The sequence below is a fragment of the Peromyscus californicus genome, unplaced genomic scaffold (genome assembly GCF_007827085.1).
Source record: "Peromyscus californicus insignis strain IS unplaced genomic scaffold, ASM782708v3 Scaffold_11__1_contigs__length_118956290, whole genome shotgun sequence".
Lineage (NCBI taxonomy): Eukaryota > Metazoa > Chordata > Mammalia > Rodentia > Cricetidae > Peromyscus > Peromyscus californicus.
In genome coordinates, this window is record NW_026294402.1 from 116,203,205 (window position 1) to 116,220,966 (window position 17,762).

A 17,762-nucleotide genomic window follows, 5' to 3' on the forward strand; every position below is an offset into this window, starting at 1 on the left:
CAATGCCTTTGCTGTGGCATTCTTCTGTTAGTCTATGTTCATAAGCCAAAGCTTTTCCTGGTATCCCAGAGTTCTCCCCCTTTCTGTTCATATTTCTGTAAATGTATGTTTTGTATATATTTAAGATTGATCGTTCACCTTTACTGAGTGTTCCATTTCCACCCCGGTTCTGTTTTCTGCATGATCCATTCTGTTGGTGGGGCTTTCTGCCAAAGTTTTTATTTGTCTTGTTGAATTTTTCACTTCCACCATCATTTCAGTTTGGATTTTCTTAAAGTCTATATCTTTGTTGAATTCTATTTTCATATCTTGGATTGATAGCCTTATTTCATTACTCTTTTCTTTTTCATTTTCTTAAAGTATATTTATGTCTTCTTTGAGTTCCCTGACCATACTTATAATCAGTCTTTGAATTCTTTGTCTGACAGTTTCCCAGGTCATTTTCACTAGGTGTGGTTATTAGGTGTCTTAGTTAGGGTTTCTATTGCTGTGAAGAAACACCATGACCATGGAAACTTTTATATAAAGGAAAATATTTAATAGAGGCTGGCTTACAGTTTCAGAGGTGTAGTCCATTATCATCATGGCAGAAAGCAAGTCAGCATGCAGGCAGGCACCTGGTGCTGGAGAGGTTGCTGAGAGTTCTACATCTTGATCCTAAGGCAACAGGAAATAAACTGTGTCCTACACGGGCATAGTTTGAGCATATGAGACTTCAAAGCCCACCCCCCACAGTGACACACTTCCTCCAGCAAGGCCACACCTACTCCAACAAGGCCACACCTCCTAATAGTGCCACTTCCTATGGGCCAAGCATTCAAACACCTGAGTCCATGGTGGCCATTCCTATTCAAACCTCTGTGCTAGGGCCTTGTTGTCGATGGAGGACACAGGTCTTGGCTATTCATGCTGTTTATATTCTGTTCTGAGACTTGCGCATCTGAAGTTAGTTGGTTGAGTTTTTCTTTTTTACTCTGTATTTTTAAATTCAAGTTCTTTTCTCCTTTCAGTAGTTGTACTTCAAAAGTACAACAGTGCCAGGCAGTGGTGGCACATACCTTCAATTCCAACACTCAGGAGGCAGAGGCAGGTGGATCTCTGTGAGTCTACAGCCAGCCTGGTCTAAAGTGTGAGTTCCAGGACAGACAGGACTGTTACACAGAGAAACCCCGTCTCAAAAAAAAGAAGAGTACAACATCTATGCCAAGGCAGAAGACAGTGTTCCACAAACCCCACCCTCCCTCCAGCTCTTACACTCTCTCCACCTGTCTCCAGTGTTTCCTGAGCCTCGAAGGGGTGATAAACATGTCTATCCTGTTTATGGCCTAGCAGTCACTAGTCACTAATTCTCAGCAGTTTGACCAGTTATGTGTCCCTCCAGGAACTGCTGCCCATTGGAACCAAGTTTCTCTGGCCAAAGCTCACAACCCAGGGGTGTGAGCATAGGTGATCAGAACACCAACCCACGGGCGTGAGCATAGGCGTGAGCATAGGTAGGTGATTGGAAGGCTATTTGATGGGCAATTGCTTCTATTTAGTGAAACAGCAGCAGCTTTGCCGGCAGGGCCTATGACTTCCTCAGGCAAGAGATCTGAAGTCCCTTACGAAGGCTGCGTTTCCTAGCTGTGTTTCAGCCACACACAGCCATTGTGAGTGCTCACAGCAAGTGAGACGTGAAAAGAGGTCACTGTGAACTTTTAAGCCATCTTGTTCCTAGGAAAAGGTATGTCCTCTTCTTTTCCTTGACCTCTTCCTCCTGACTGGAAAGCAGAAGTAGCGGTGGCCGGCTTGGGCCATGGGGACAAGAGTCTCCTGGCATTCACACCCTGTGGTGCCTCCTCCCACACTGTGGTGTGGGAACTGAGACCTTCTCGACAGCCACGTGAGTGAGCCACCTTAGAAATGGACCCTCCACCCAGCCAGGCCTGCAGAGGACCACCACCCTGCCATATCCACCTGCAGATGGGGCAAGGGAGGTCCCCTGCTGACACCTGCTGGCCACGACACCTAGGTCCACAGAGGCAGACAACCGTGATTTACTACAGTGATTCAATCTTAGGGTCAATCGCTAAGTCAGACAACGTACTCTCCAAAAATTCATATGTTGAAGTCTTGCTTGAGCCTCCAGGACCTCAGGATGTGGTGGCACTGGAAACAGTCTTCAGTGAGGTGATCAGACTCAAATGAGATTATAGGGTGGGCCCCATCCACTATAACCCTGAAAAGAGTGCTGCGGGGCGAGGGAGATGCCTCCATCAGGAAAGTGCTCATTGCACAAGAATAAAGAGCTCAGTTTGATCCCCAGAACCCAGAGAAAAAAGCCAAGTGTGGTGCTAAGCACTGGGGACCCTAGTGACGGAAAGATGGACACAGGCCGCTCCTCGGGGCTTTCTACACAGCCAGCCTGGCTAAATCAGTAGTGACGGAGCCTGTCAGACAAAAAGAGAGGTGGGAAGCTCCTGAGGAACGACACTGAGATTGAACGCTGGCCTCCATGTGCGTGCGCACACACACACACACACACACACACACACACACACACACACACTCATAGGAAGAGGTTGGCCACAGCTGTGAGCTGCAGAGGGGAAACCCATGTAACCATGAAAGAGCAGATCAAGGTGCGGCTTCTACACGTCGAGGAACAATAACAAAAACAGCCCACCTGTCACCCTAAGTCAGTTAAGGAGCACAGGGGTCAGTCTGGGGAGGTGGCTCAGCAGTTCAAGTGCCTGATTTGTAAACAAACAAACAAACAAAAAACCTGAGTTCGGATCCCCAGAAGTCATGTAAATCCCTAGTGGGCATAGCAGCCTGCCTGTAATCCTAGCCTTGGAAGGCAGAGAGCATGTCTTCTGAGCAAGGCAGTGAGCTGTATCAGGGACCAGGTTTGTTTGAGAAACCTGCCTCAAAGAATACGGTAAAAGAACCTTTACAACACCCACCTAGGGCCTCCACATGCCCCCACCCCCATGTGCAACCACACATGTAAAGATATGAACACACACACAGAAGAAAATGAAAAAACTTAAACCTAGCAAGGGGATGTTAGTGTCGACATGTCCATTGTGAGAAGTCAGCCTAATACCCACAGTGTGGCCACTGTCTGTTTGCCTGGGGGACTCATGTCCCTGGAGGACACACAGGGTAGTTTTAGATAGTGCACTTGTTGGAATGCGGTTTCAGTCACATGTCTGCATGTGGTAGACACCAACAAGCACCTTATGTAAAGGAAGAACCTTGTTTCTTTATTACTGAGCCAGCCGGGAGACTCCTGCTGGGGTGCTGAGGACCCAGGGTGCTCCTGTCTCAGGATGCTCCTGTCTCAGGGTGTTCCTGTCTCAGGGTGCTCCTGGGCATACTACCCCTTGGATGTCACCTGAACCAGTCATCACCATGAGTTTCTAGGGTTAGTATGAAGAAGGGCCACAAAGAGAGTGGCCGAAACAACAGGAATTAATTTTCTGAGAACTAGACACCTGAGACCAAGGTCTTGGTAGAGTGGTTCTGATCAACCCTGGGAGAGGCCACTGCCCTGCCCCTCTGAGCCCTGTCCTGTTCCAGGCTAAAACAAGCCTCAGGGAAGGAACAGCTGGCAAGTGTCTTGGGCCTGGGGCACCATCCAGGTCAGGGAGGAAATGACAGAGGTGTGCGTAGATGAGGCTATTTTTACCAAGACCTGTGCAAACAGAGGTGCGGGCTGGTCCGGCTAGTTTCTCCCTCCCCTGGCATCTGGCCCACAGAGCCATTACCAGGTAGGCAGTGCCCGCTTGGTTGGAGCCACAGAGGCAGGACGGACAGCTAGAGAAAAGGCAGTAAGAACTGCCCCTAGGTGCCCTGGGGACTTTCTGTCTGGAGGCATTAGCTTCCTCTAGGCAAGGTGGGTTCAGACTCAGCTACCGCCTGCCAGGAACAAGCTGAACCTCTCAGGTCCCATATCAGGCCTGTGGGCTGGGCTGCAGTCAGAGTACGGGAGTCAGAGGTCAGGGTGGGGAGAGGGATCATAGTCAGGTGTGGGTCTGGGATCACGGGTCGATGTGGACTGAAAGGATCACTGTCAGGATCAGGGGTCCATCTGAATTGGAGCCTGTAATCAGGTCAAGGGTCAGGCTGGGGTCAGAAGTGAACTCAGAGTCCTGGGTAGCTGGGTGGAGGCCTGGGATTGGACCTGGGGATTAGCCTGCAATCATGAGAGAGGCTTGGTCACGGCCAGTCAGAGAGAGAAAAGCTGAGAAAAAACCCCAAGCCAACCTTTTCCATGCTTCTTCACCCTACTGACAGCCACTCTGGGCCTGTCATCCCCAGTGGGAGCCCCTCAGTCTTCCTAGAGGTGTGGCTGACAGGGATCCCTGCTCAGAACCTCACAGGGCATTCTCCCCTGAAGCAGGAGGTATCCTCCCAGAAGGACCTGTGAGAGCTAAGTTAGGGTGAGAGTATGATCTCCCTCCCCATTCCCCGATCTCAGGACCCAGGTAAGAAAGAACACTGAAGACCAGAAGGCAGGGCTGGGCAGGAGGGGTCCCCTGAACTGGGGCAACTTTAGAGACCTGCAGACAAAGGTTCCTACGAAGATTCAGAGTTTATTCCATAGACATGACTAGCCCAGGTTAATCCAGCAATCCAGGAACTCAGGTTACAGCCTTGAATTCCTGCCCTCTTGAAGCTTATGTTCCGGGAATGGGATAAAATGACAGATGTTCTGGTTAGGGATCACAAATAATTAGATGACATCTTTGAAGCTGGTACGAGCAGGGGGTGGGGTATCTGAATAGGAGGGGGCTTAGGAACTGGGGCGGGAGAAGGAGCAGTTTGTGGCTTCAAACATGGAGGGGAGAGAGAGGAACAGGGGAATCCCTGGGACTTTCAAACTAGGGGGGATTCCAGGAAAAGGTTCTCAGAACAGCAGGAGGCCTGAGTGGCTGGAGGGGGACAGAAGACAGACAGGAGAAAAGGAGAAGCCAGGACCCGAACACTCAGGGTCTGCAATCCTCTGAGAGTCAAGGCATCACTGGTGTTTTAAGAGAATTAGTCTGAAAGAAAGATGTTACAGCTGCACACCAAGGCAGAGGCAGGCAGATCTCTGTGAGTTCAAGGCCAGCCTGGTCTACAGAGTGAGTTCCAGGACAACCAGGGCTACACAGAGAAATCCTGTCTTGAAAACTATAGCAACAAAAATGAAAGATGTTAAATAACAGCAGAGAGAGGAAGTCAGCCAACTTCTGACCACCGGCGGTTGGTGCATGAGATGAAGAGAATTTGTAAGAGGCATCATCAGAAAGAGGTAGGGCTCTGTCTAATGTGTGAGGCTTATTTAAACAAACAAGCCATCTTTTAAAAAGCATTGTAAAGCAGGGAAGGAGAATTAAAAATTAAATACTGACTATATATCGAGAGTTATGAAGGAATCACAGCATTTGGCGCAGCTTGGTGCCAACTGCTCACCAGCTCTCATTCTTCAGAGCAGAGCTCCTTAAATGGTGAGCCTTGGCCCAACATAGGTCACAGAGTGGACTGCAGTGGATTGAAAGTTATGTGTCCAACATTACAGTGACCAAACATTACTTCAAAATCAAATGTGTCATGAATATGAGGTGTTTCTGGCTCACTCAAGTTGCTTGAAGTCTCATGTTGCATGAAGTGACTACTGCAACCTTGGTTCTGAACACACACACACACACACATACACACACACATACACACACACACACACACAGACACACACACATACACATACATGCGCATGCACTTTGCTCTGTGCATGCTGTCATGCCAGGCAGGGACAATGAATGCTAAATGTGTACACACACACACACACACACACACACACACACACACACACACACACCAATATGAATACTCAACCCAGTATTGCGATTGCAAACTGGGGCACCAGGGAGAAGCCAAAGGTTCATGGAAAGTAGAGATGCAGATCAGGGAGATAAAGGCAACCTGGGCAGGACAGAGTGGAAAGGAGGGGACAGAGAATCATCCCCTTGCTCCCTTGCCTCAGCACCCAGCTTCCTCCTCCCTCCCTGATGCCTGTTCCTTCTTTTCCCTCCCAAGTTTCCATCCTGTGTGCACCCTCTTCCTCCCTGTCACCACTTCCTCATCTCTCTTTCCCTGCCTCCCACCATCTCCAGGCCTGGCTCCTAGCCCTGGACAGGTAGCCCCATCCAACAGCGAGGTTGCCAGGAAGCTCCGGTGTGAGTCCTCTGAGCCCCACCACTCCAGGCCCCCTGAATCTGCTCTCCCCTTGTTGAGGGTAGTACCCCTTCAGAACAGCCTAGGGGGAATCGGGGATGGTGGCTCACAGGGCCCAGCTTGGCAACGGCAGGTGATGGTTCCTGTCTTGGACAGACAATCTGCTACCACAGCGGAAGACTGGCTGGAAAAAAGGCGGAAGTGGCTCAGGACATTTCCTGCCCAGGCATTTGTTTTAGAGTGCCAAGCCTAGGAACCCAAGAGTGGTGGGGGACTTCTCTGTGATCCCCAGAGTGCCTCCCTTGAGCAGTGCTGGACCTGCTTCCTGCCTCTGCCTCAGGAAGTCAGCAGCAGGGTACACAGGACACTAGCTCTCAACCTCCCCACGGTTCTCAGGCCCAGAGTGCCAGCCTCTGCCCCTGCTAGGACCTTGCTGCTGGGCTAACACAGGTCTTGGCACCAGCCATGGAAGGGTTTGCCTTCCCCAGTACAAACCACCTAAGGACCAAGAAGGCTGAAGTTGGGGGGTTTTGTAATGTAATGAGAAGATGAAGTCAAAATTAATTTGACCTCTAGAAAATGATGACAAGCCCTGTTCTCAAATTCACTCTGTGGAGCAACACTCCCCCCACATGAAGGAAAGACGGGAGGGAGACTGAGGGCTTTGGCTATGCCAGGCCCAAGGTTCCACAGACGTAGACTGTAGACCATTGTCATCCTGAGGACTGAGCAGCCCACCCCTTGGATCCAGTAGCCTTGTCTCCAGCAAGGGTGGCTCCATAGGCCCAGGGCAGAGCATTGAGATCAGAGGGAAGTCAGATCATGAGACAGGAAGACAGAAAAGTTCACTGTGGCCACAGTAGGGCCACAGGACCCTAGAGGCCATTAGGAAGCTCCCGCGGCTGGGGTTGAGGACAAAGGGACAGGAGCTGGGCTCTCCCATCATATCCAAGGGTTTTGCTGTCTGCCAGTCTTCAAACCACAGGTCTGGCCCATCTCAGAGCCCACCTCAGTACTGGAAGCACACAAGTGGCCATTTACTTAGTCAGCATGAATCTGAAACCTTCTAGGGCTGGTTTTGTAAACCCTTGTTCCACAGCTGGTGACACATGTTTGTGTCTTCATGTGTGCACATACACATGTATGAGCGTGAGCACAGAGGCTAGAAATCAAGGTTGGTGTCTTCCTCAACTTTATTGGTGTGTGTGTGTTTGTGTGTGTGTACCTGTGTGCCTGTGTATGTGTGTGTGTTGAGGGAGGGGCACAGGCCAGTGCATGCCAAGGCACATAGAAAACAACTTTCGGGAGTCAGTTCTCTCCTCCACTGCAGGTTTTTCGGGAATTGAACTCGGGCTGTAAGGCTTGTGTGGATGGGACTACACTTTTCTTTCTGTTTGAGACAGTCCTGCTATACAGCCTAGACTGGCTTTAAACTGGCCACCTTCCTGCCACTGCTTCCCAAGTACTGGGACTGGAGGGAGGCCTGCTCCATCCCTGGCTTCCTGCTTTGATATAAACATTATAGCACCTTGCAGAATATGTCAGGAAATGCTGCAGGCTCTTTGCTGCTCTGGAATTCGGTTTGATAAGAATTATGTGTGCAGCCGGTGGTGGCACATGCCTTTAATTCCAGTACTCGGGAAGCAGAGGCAGGCGGATCTTTGTGAGTTCTGGGACAGCCAGAGCTACACAGAGAAACCCTGTCTTTAAAAACCTGTCCATTTCACCTAGACATTTGAATGACAGCAGCATTCTGTTAACACACCCTCTCCTCCTGGAACTGTGCCCTGTGCTCTTACTGTCGTCAGACTCAATAACCGTCTCTGTTCAAGAGGAAAGTGCATTCATTTGATATTTTCCCTGTTTTTCATCGCTTTCTGTTTGATCTTTACTAATTCCTGCCCTCTTTCTTTGTGTTTAATTTGTCATTTCTTATCTGTTTCCAGTGTTTTTAGTTGTGAACTCAACAATTCTTGCTGTGGCTGGCAGAGTTCTCAGGTGACACCAAGATTCCTGCCCACCACACCCTGCCCTGTGTGATCTTCTCCCTTTGGGCATGGGTGTCCTGACCTCATCAGGTGATATTTTCTTGGTTTTGTTGATTTTTGGGGGGAGGGAGGGCAGAAATGGGGGTCTCATGAAACCCAGGCCAGCCATGAATTCCCTGTTTACCTTGAAGTCCTGATTCTCTTGCTTCCACCTGCCACGTGCGGGGATTGCAGGCCTGCCCTGCCACACCAGGCTTACGTGGTGGGCATCATGCATGCTAGTCAGGCACTTTCCCAATTAAGCTACATCTCCAGCCCCAGGTGAGCCTGTTTACAGAGGTCCTAGGGTAAGAGGCAGAGAGGTTTAAAGCTGTAGTAGTTCTCTTGCTAGCCTGGTTTTAAAAAAAAAAGCAAACATTATGGACTACATCTGCAATCCAGCACTAAGTTCAGACAGAATGATTAGGAGTTTAAGGCCAGCCTGAGCTATAGAGACCTTGACTCAAAGAGCAACCCAACAGTGAAGTAAACATCTACGGAGCAGGTCATGGGGCTAGGACCTGAGGTCAGTCCCTAGGACCTCATAATGAACCCAACCAGTGGCCATCAAATAAAGGGAGTCAAGGGCTGGAGGGGATGGGTCAGTGGTTAAGAGCACATACTGCTCCTATGAAAGATAGAGGTTAGTCCCCAGCACCCACCTCAGGCAACTTACAACTGCCTGTAACTCCAGATTCAGGGGAATCTGGCCCTTCTGACCTCCATGGGCACCTGTACTCATGTGCACATACCCACACACACATACAAAACTACACATAATTAATAATAAAATAGATATTTTTAAAAGAGAGTCATATAGTAACAGATAATGGAGTTCTGCCAACAGCTTGGATGAACTTGGGAGAAGACCCCAGTTCTGTCGAACAACTCTGGCTGACACCTTGGCTGGTTTCAGCAGATGACCCAGCACGTGGACCTCTGACTACAGACAATTTAGGAGAATCAGTGGGTATCGTTGCAAGCTGCTGCATTCCTGTCATGTCTTACCCAGCAATTGAAACCTAATGCATCCATTCTTCACATGACTTGGGTGTTTACTGTTCTGGGATGTAGTTGGAATTTTCTTTGGGCCACCAACCAGCTCCCAAATAAAGATACGGAGACTTATTATGAATGCTTGGCCTTAGCTTTGGCTTGTCCCACTAGCTCAAATAACTTAATTTAACCTGTTTCTCTTCAACTACATTTTGCCTCAGGAACTTTTTACCTTTCTTTCATTCTATATGTCCTACTTTCCTGCTTTCTTTGTGTCTGACTGGCTGGCCCCTGGCGTCTCCTTGGTGTCTCTTTTTTTCTTCCCCCAAGCCTAAATTCTTTCTCCTGCATATTCTCCCTGCCCAGAAGTCCCACCTATACCTCCTCCCTCACTATTGGTCACTCAGCTGTTTATTAGACCAATCAAGTGCTTTAGGCAGGCAAGGTAAACAGCAATACATCTTCACATAGTTAAACAAATGCAACATATCTTTGCATAGTTCGAGGCCAGCCTGGGCTACCAAGTGAGTTCCAGGAGAGGCGCAAAGCTACACAGAGAAACCCTGTCTCGAAAAACCAAAAAAAAAAAAAAATATTCCACAACACCAGGACACTTTTTATACCTTGCTACATATTTATGTGTCTGTAAGAGTTAGTTAGTATTATGTTGAGGTTAAATTCTTCTTTAGTAACTGATGCATATTATTTCTGCCTCCTGCCTTAGTTGCCCAACAATGTATTTTAGATAGATATAACTTGACCTATGGATGTGACTTTGGTTCACTTATTCTGCTTTGCTGAATAGTCTGTTGAGTGAAGATTTCCAGGTCTTTCCACCATAATTATAGATTGACAGTTTGTACAGCCATTTTATATATTTTGATGTTATTTATTAGATGTTTAGGGTCAATATACCTACTTGATAGACTGAATGTTCTAACAATATGAATTTTTCTTTTGTTGGTTAATTTTGATTGTCAGTCACCTAGGAGACACACCTCTGGATATGTTTATGAGGGCATTTCCAGGAACGACTGCCATCAGGAGAGAGGGAACCTATCTCCAAACAGGCATCTTGGAACAGGCAGCTCAGAGTTCTGAGGAGCAGGCAGTGTCCCTGAGCAAGTGTGTCTGCTGTGGCTGTCTCCCTCCTCCACTGACATCAGATTCCAGCTTCTTTGGCCTTCCAACCTGTTCTCAACAGTAGTGACTCTCCAGGGAGCTTTTGGACTTTCATCACTGGACTGGGACTGCTGAGACATTCAGCCTCTGGAATGAGAAGCTACAGTTCTTAACCTCTGAAGCTTGCCGACCGCCATTGTTAGGTTGCCCAGACCCTACAGTATAAGCCATTCTAATAAATCACCTCTTATAAAATATATTCACATTTTATTGGTTGTGTTCTCTCAGAGACCCATCTAATAGAGTCTTCTTTGTGCTTTTTAAAATTGCTTTCCATCTTAAATTCTCATTCATTCACATTGTTTATGCTGATTAAAACTCAAAACTATCCCTAATCTCTGATATGACGCTCCTACAGGTGCTGTAGTGTTGGTTTAACCCTCCAAAAACCGTCTTCCCTTGGGCTGCTGGGTCACTCCGCTTCTTCCCTCCTCACCTGCTTTGTTCTACCTCCTTTCCCTCCTCTTCTCCCCCTTCCTCCTACCCTCCCATCCTCTTCTTCCTCCTCATCCTCTCTCTCCTCTTCCCCCTCCTCCTGATTGTTTAGGAATTACATGGGAGTTTTAATTTCCCCAGTGGACAGCTACATGTTTAACACTCAGTAATCTCTGGCAACGTTAATTACGTTGCTGAAACTCCATGTGTGTTTTGTCCCACCCCCTTTCAGAATCTCTGCCCAAGGTCACCTGTACAACAGTTCACAGGAGCACAGGGCTGGGAAAGGGTGTGTGTGTGTGTGTGTGTGTGTGTGTGTGTGTGTGTGTGTGTGTGTGAGAGAGAGAGAGAGAGAGAGAGAGAGAGACTCTGAGCTCTCCTGGAGTGGGAAATGAGCTGAGAGACAACCTGGTACTGCCTGTTGTCCTGTGCACCTGCCCCAACCCCAGATCATGGTGTTTCCTCACAGTGATAGTCACCCTAATGGGCACTGCAGGTCGACACTTGTCTGTGTGTGCACATTCGAGACTCAGAAGTCAGCAGCCCCTCTGCAGACCCCTGCTGAGGTTCATGGTGAAGGAGTGTGGAGGAGGGACTGCTAACCCCTGAGTTTGGAGAAAGGAGTTCTCAAGTCGCCCCTCTGTTCACAGAGGCCCAGGGCCTCTTCCTCAGTCCTTTGGAGCAGAACTGAAGCTCTCCTACTTCCTGCCTACACTTTCCATGACTCAGTTTTCTCTCTGTGGACATACAGGCACATCACTTGGGCCTTCCTCAAGGAAGAACCTGTAGGGCTTAGTGAGTAGTGTGCTTACTCAGCATGCTCGATGCTCTGGGTTCAGTTCCTACCACTCATAATCCAGGCCTGCCCTTAAGACCAGCACTCATAATCCAGGCCTGCCCATAAGACCAGCACTCATAATCCAGGCCTGCCCATAAGACCAGCACTCATAATCCAGGCCTGCCCATAAGACCAGCACTCATAATCCAGGCCTGCCCATAAGACCAGCACTCATAATCCAGGCCTGCCCATAAGACCAGCACTCATAATCCAGGCCTGCCCATAAGACCAGCACTCATAATCCAGGCCTGCCCATAAGACCAGCACTCATAATCCAGGCCTGCCCATAAGACCAGCACTCATAATCCAGGCCTGCCCATAAGACCAGCACTCATAATCCAGGCCTGCCCATAAGACCAGCACTCATAATCCAGGCCTGCCCATAAGACCAGCACTCATAATCCAGGCCTGCCCTTAAGACCAGCACTCATAATCCAGGCCTGCCCATAAGACCAAACAGCACTCAGGACATGGATGAAAAGGATCAGAAGTCCAAAGGCATCCTCAGCTACGTAGCAAGTTCAAGGCCAGCCTGGGCTACATGAGACCCTGTGTGTGGGGGCGGGGGGAATGGAGAGGAAGTCTTCAAGTTTCATCTCTGTAGCACAGCCTGAAGATCTCACCCTGCTTTCCTCCCCTTTACCATCCACAAGGAACCCTGCATTCAATAAACTTCTCCAATATCCTTCTCAGTATTGCTCCCTGGACCACCTGAGGTGATACACATGATGGTGCCAGCCCTCCCCAGAGCCCAGCCTTCAGGATCAAGGGTGACTCTCTCAGAACTGGGCCCCGGGCTTCACTGCCCCACTCACCAGTCATTACAAGGCTTCCCCCACCCCAAGTTCCATGAGCTTTGCTCCCAGGTGGGGTTGCAAGGCCTCTTCAAGACCCCCTATCCTCTGCTCAAGCAACGCTAGGGTCCTCAGAAGACACAACACATGTTTCCATCAGCGACAAGCCTTGCCTCATCACAGAGCCAGACATGATACATGAGAGATGAGTGAATGAATGAATGAATGAATGGATATCCATGCTGTTACAGAAGACACACAAGGAATACCCTTCAAACATCTGCTCAACTCTCCCCACCCTCCTCCAAGATACAAATGGAGTTGAAATGCTCTGGCACTCAGAAAGGTCTAGCCCCCAAAGAAGGGGTGCACTGGAGAGGTGGGGACAGCTGCCCGGAAGCTCGGGGAAGGGAAGGTTGTCTTCATCCAGATGGCAATGTGGGTGGATCTGCTGGTGAGCCTGGCGCAGTGGCTGCCCAGGCCTTGACTTAGTTCCCACCATGCAGGTCAGGGACACTCCTCCATGTTTCACCGCTGCCCTTACCATTCACCAGAACCTCCTTACCATCGATTCATCAGCCACAACACAAGGCTCTGAGACTAAAGCATCCCGAGAGGTGGCTGCAGGCCCGGAGGAGGCGAGGGCGGCACACGCCACAGGGATGCATCGGGCTGGAAGCCAGACAGGCTCAGATGAGTAACTGTAGATTCCCTCTGCCGAGCTTGTTGTCACGGGGAATGGCAAGTGACTGTCTCCCTTCTCCCCCACCCCCTGAATCTGCTGCACCCCTGTGATTCTGGCAACTAGAAGGGAGGTGAGGGGCTGAGCCAAACTCTGGGAACAGGTCTCAGGGCTCCAAAACAGATCTGCCTAGCAAGAAGAGCTTCAGGAGCGGGAACAGACCATGGTCCAGGCTCTTGTGCAACTGTTCCAAAGTAGATTAGTGAAGCAAAGACATCCATGCAGGGACTCCTTCTCAGGACATGTGGGGAAGGAAGGTAACTACACCCACCACCACAAGTGCCTGCTCCCTCAGCCTCAGGAAGCCCATGTGCCTACACCTCTGCCTCTGACTTCCCTTTCCCGTGAAGCCTTTCCTATGGCCTAGGTAAACAGCAGGTGCCCTCCTCAGATTCCACAGGGCTCCCCAAGGGTAAGCCCATGCTTGACTTCCCAATGTCTCAGGACACAGGGTTTGAGAGTCAGGGTTTGGCACGTGGTTGGTGTAGCCTAAGTAGAGTGTTAAAGGCCTGTTTGCTGTTTTGCTGCTCCAATGTCTCAGGACACGGGACGTTGGCACGTGGTGGGTGTAGCCTAAGTTGAGTGTTAAAGGCCTGTTTGCTGCTTTCCTGCTCCTTTTACTTCTGAATGTGTCTGTGTCCTTCAATGGTAATGAAGGATGGATCCCCCAGGGGACAATCCAGAAAGAACCAAGAGTGCCTTTCACGGCAGAGAACTGGAAGGAAAACTATCCCCGAGCCACCTTCCTCTTCCAGGGGTGGGCTGGGAAGACACCAGACAGGATCCCGCCTGCCCTGTCAGCTGCAGCCTGGCACCAGCCCTCCAACCTCCAGCCTAAGAGGCGTCAGTGTGGGCAGGGCAGCCATCATCACTGGTGCCTCTCCCTTTCACCCACTTGCCTCAACTACCTGGTGAGGGTCACAGGGGTCTGGCTCCCTCCCACCCTCCAGTCCCCACTCCCCTCCATGCACCCTAAAGCCTCCTCAAGATCCTGTCCACAGAGAGCAAGAAAATGCTAACAGGCCCATAATGTGAAGTACTGCACCCCAGACTGGCCTGAAATCCACTGCAGTCCTCCCGAGAGCTGGGATCACAGGCATCTGCCACCATGCCCCATTTTCTGATGGGACGTCAGCATTCTGCAACTGCATCGGTGACATGTGGGGGCGGGCAGGGGTGAGAGCCAAAGCCCACAGGTTTAACATTCATATCTAGGATTTGAGGACACCACCTCAAGAGCTGGTAAGACCCTGCTGCCCCATGAGGGGCCTAAGGTACCTGAGAGGAGGGTACCGAGGGCCACAAAGAGAGGTAAACCCCTGATTCCTGAGCTCACAGTGCCCATGCTGAAGCGTTGGAAGGCAACTACTGAATAGCTCGCTCCTTTTGACATCCCGGCATCTGGAGGAAGGCCTGTGTCCAGCTAGCCCGTTCTCTATAAGGAAGCAGAAACTGCAGAAAGCGCCTGCTGTGTCCTCTTACCTCTAAGCCCTGGTGTGTAAAAGAGGCCTGGCTCGGAATCACAGACTAATAAAGTAGGGGGAGAGAGCAAGGGAGGTGCGGTGGACTGATGTAGAGGAGGAGGGGAAGGAGGGAGGGTGGAAAGCTCCACCCAGCCTGAAGAAACGGAGGAAGGCCAGGGGTCGCTTCCAGACCTTTCTGTAACCGACCTCAAGGCCACGCCCACAGCCCTAGTTTCCCACGTTGCAGGTTGGGAAGGCCAGAGCGTCCTCCGGACATTCCCGCGCCCCTGCTGGCCAGAAAGCGCCTGGAGACGGACCTCCTTCGAGCGGAGTGCACACCCCACTTCGCGCGCAGGGACACGCGGCTCTCTCCGTCTGTGCACCCAACTCCGCCCCTCCTCCCTCCTTCTATCCCCTCGCACCATCAGCCCCCCACAACACCTTCTCACTGTGACCACCCGAGCTCTCGGCAAGGAGACCAGGCAGCCATCTGGTTCCCTCATAAGCCGCGCGCAGGGAGCTCAGAGACGGTGACCCCGCGCTCCACGCTAGCACCGAATAACCGGGTCCTAAAGACAAGCGTAGGAGGGAGCGCAGCTTCACATCACCCGCTGCCGGCCTGCGCGATCTTGGAGATTCGGCGCGGGACATCGGCACCCTGGTCCTAGTTCCTGGGGACCTCAGACTCCGGGAGGAAGGGTCTGTGGGCAGTCTGGGCCCGCGAACAGGTACAAGCTTCTGTCCCCCACGCCGGGGCGCTGGAACGTTGACTTCGCGTCCCTCGCGATCTGCGCGGGCCGAGACGAGTCCACCGTCTGAGTGCATCCTGTGAAGGGCCACGACGCCCTGCCTGGCCCTAGAGCGGCCTGGAGGAACCCCGAGTCAGGGCTCCCCGACTCCGGCTGAGCTCCCCTCGGCTTGTCCCTTGTCACAGACCGCTGCAGCAGCGTGATCCACCGGACCCCGTTGGAACCCAGCCTGAAGCCCTGGAAAGCTGCGGTCTTTCTCGTCCAGGAATCTGGGCCGCGCGCCGGCGTGGGAACCAGGGAGGCGACCGCTCCCCTCCACCCCCACCCCCTGGAGCCGACGACCGTAGGAGCACGCTGCCGGGGACCGAGGGCGCGGCCTGGGCTGGGAGAGAAGGTGCAGGCGCGGGGAACGCTGGGCGGAGTCCCGCAACGGAGCCGCTAGGACGAGGCTCGCTAGCTGCAGCTCCCGACGACGCACACCACTAGCGGGACTCCGCGCTCACGCCCCGGGGCGCCCAGGCTCCGCCCCCTACCTGCGCCGAGGCCCCGCCCCCGCCGCGCCATTGGGTATCCCCGCCGCCCGTCAGACGAGCCCCCGCCGTCCTTCCCGGGGCCCTGAGCTGCTCCTCTTAGCGCCGGGGCCGCCGGCCCGCGCCACTCTGCCGCGCTGCACCCGCCCCAGACCCCGCAGCTGCCCCGGCCGCCTGCGGCGGGCTCAGGGCGGACCATGCGCCCTTCGAGCGCACCGCCTGCCCGCTGGCTCTGCGTGCTGGCAGGAGCCTTCGCCTGTGCCCTCGGACCAGCGGTGAGTATGCGCCCCTCCACCCAGATCCCCGGGAAGAGGGAGCTGCGGGGGCGGTGGATCTGGGGCCATCCGGCCATCGGGGGGCAGCGGGAGGGCGGTTCTCATCGTCTCTCTCCACCGGGGGCCGTATCTAGCCCAGAGGCGTGGGAGCTCGATGGCACCGGTGCCCTCCTAACGCAGCTAGAGCGCTCACCTCGAGGCGATCCCAGGCAGCAGTGGAGAGATTGAGGGCGAGAGGGAGCCCCAGACTTGCTTTTCGAGGAGTGCCTGTGGGGGTGCATGGGGGAGGAGAGCCGTGGGTAGCAGGATCAGGTGAGATGGGAGGTTTGGTAGACTGTGAGGTGGGAAGGAGACTATGGGGTTCTGAAAGCGTCTCTAGGCATTTTGTGAACTTGTGGGATGAAGACCGGCCAGCAGCAGATGCAGCGTTTATACTTATGGCCTGGAAAGGGGTCCTTGGGAGCTTATGGGTACAGGACTCGCCTTCCTGTGCTCTATCTCCTCTAACTATAGGATGGTGGTGAGCAGAGAAAGGTCAGAGTTGGTGGCAGGGACAGGTGTGCTGGGAAAAGCAGGGGACCTTGCTCTGCCTTCGACTTCTGCTTCCTCACCACACCGATGTGTGTGGGTGTGATCCTGTGGCTGTGGATGGCTCACCAGGACCATGGGCCAGATGCTGGGTCACCTCCTCTGAGAGTAAGGAAGACCTCAAGACTCAGTCTGCCCATTTTACAGAAGGGCAAAATGAGGCCACAGGAGCCACACCTGTCCTTGTCAGACGCACTTGGATAGAGGTTATTGTCTTCCTCCCTTTGCTTCCCGCCTGTGGGGCTGTTGCTTCAAGATAGTCTTTTCCCAAGTGGATTCTGGTCTGGAAACAGCAGGCTGCCTGGAGGAGGGTGGGGAATCTTCGTCACCTAGGGGGTTCTGTCCCATGGTTACCTCCCCTACCATGGCCTCCATCAGAACATGAATCTGTTCCCACCTGGCTGGTGTCTGGCACGCCCTAACCTGGAAAAGCTCATGCCCTGGTGAAGGAGCAGCCCTCTGAGAATTGACAGGTGTTGCCCCTCCCTCTACTTCACAGTCCCACCTCCTCACACTCCAGGCTCCGTCGGACTTACAGTGTGACTCACAGTGGCCCTCAGTGTCACATTCTTCCGGCCACACACCAGCAACTCTCCAGTGCTCCCAACTCTGGGTCCCAGCTACTCTGATTTATTTTGGATAAGCCAGGACTCTTTGGACCACTGGAGGTCTCCAGGTGCCCTCCATCTAGACATAGCCTGAGCCTGGCCCCTCCAATACCTTTCTTCCCATCTTCCCAACTCTGGCTCCTCCTGATTGCTTCTGATCTCCCACTCTGCCCATCCTTCAGTTCTACCAGCCTCCCTGCCTCAGCTGTTCTGCTCCTCCTGTGGAGTTAGACTCACGGTCCTCTTGTGGCCTGGCCCACAAAACGAGGGGAAGGGACTTAGCCTGGCATGGAGAAGGGTCCCAGTTCCTGCCTTGCTGTCCTTACTTGCTCTC

General features: G+C 52.2%; 2 protein-coding genes across 4 annotated transcripts in view; one reads left to right on the plus strand and one right to left on the minus strand.

The window, feature by feature from the left end:
- Window positions 1-16,639, minus strand: part of Lyzl4 (lysozyme like 4) — a 61,757-nt gene extending 45,118 nt beyond the window's left edge. The window contains exons 1-2 of the mRNA XM_052724784.1: window positions 16,426-16,639; window positions 556-657 (exon numbers count right to left, since the gene is read on the minus strand). The gene's annotated coding sequence lies outside the window, so the exon portion shown is untranslated. The remainder of the gene's footprint in view (window positions 1-555; window positions 658-16,425) is intronic.
- Vipr1 (vasoactive intestinal peptide receptor 1) overlaps window positions 16,016-17,762 on the plus strand; it is a 30,111-nt gene continuing 28,364 nt past the window's right edge. For 2 of the 3 annotated variants that reach the window (XM_052724744.1, XM_052724754.1), the window contains exon 1: window positions 16,017-16,232. In XM_052724744.1, coding sequence (XP_052580704.1) covers window positions 16,155-16,232 — 78 coding nt within the window. In that variant the 5' untranslated portion in view covers window positions 16,017-16,154. Of the gene's footprint in view, window positions 16,233-17,762 lie in introns of all 3 variants that reach the window. The other variant, XM_052724763.1, reaches the window with a different exon arrangement.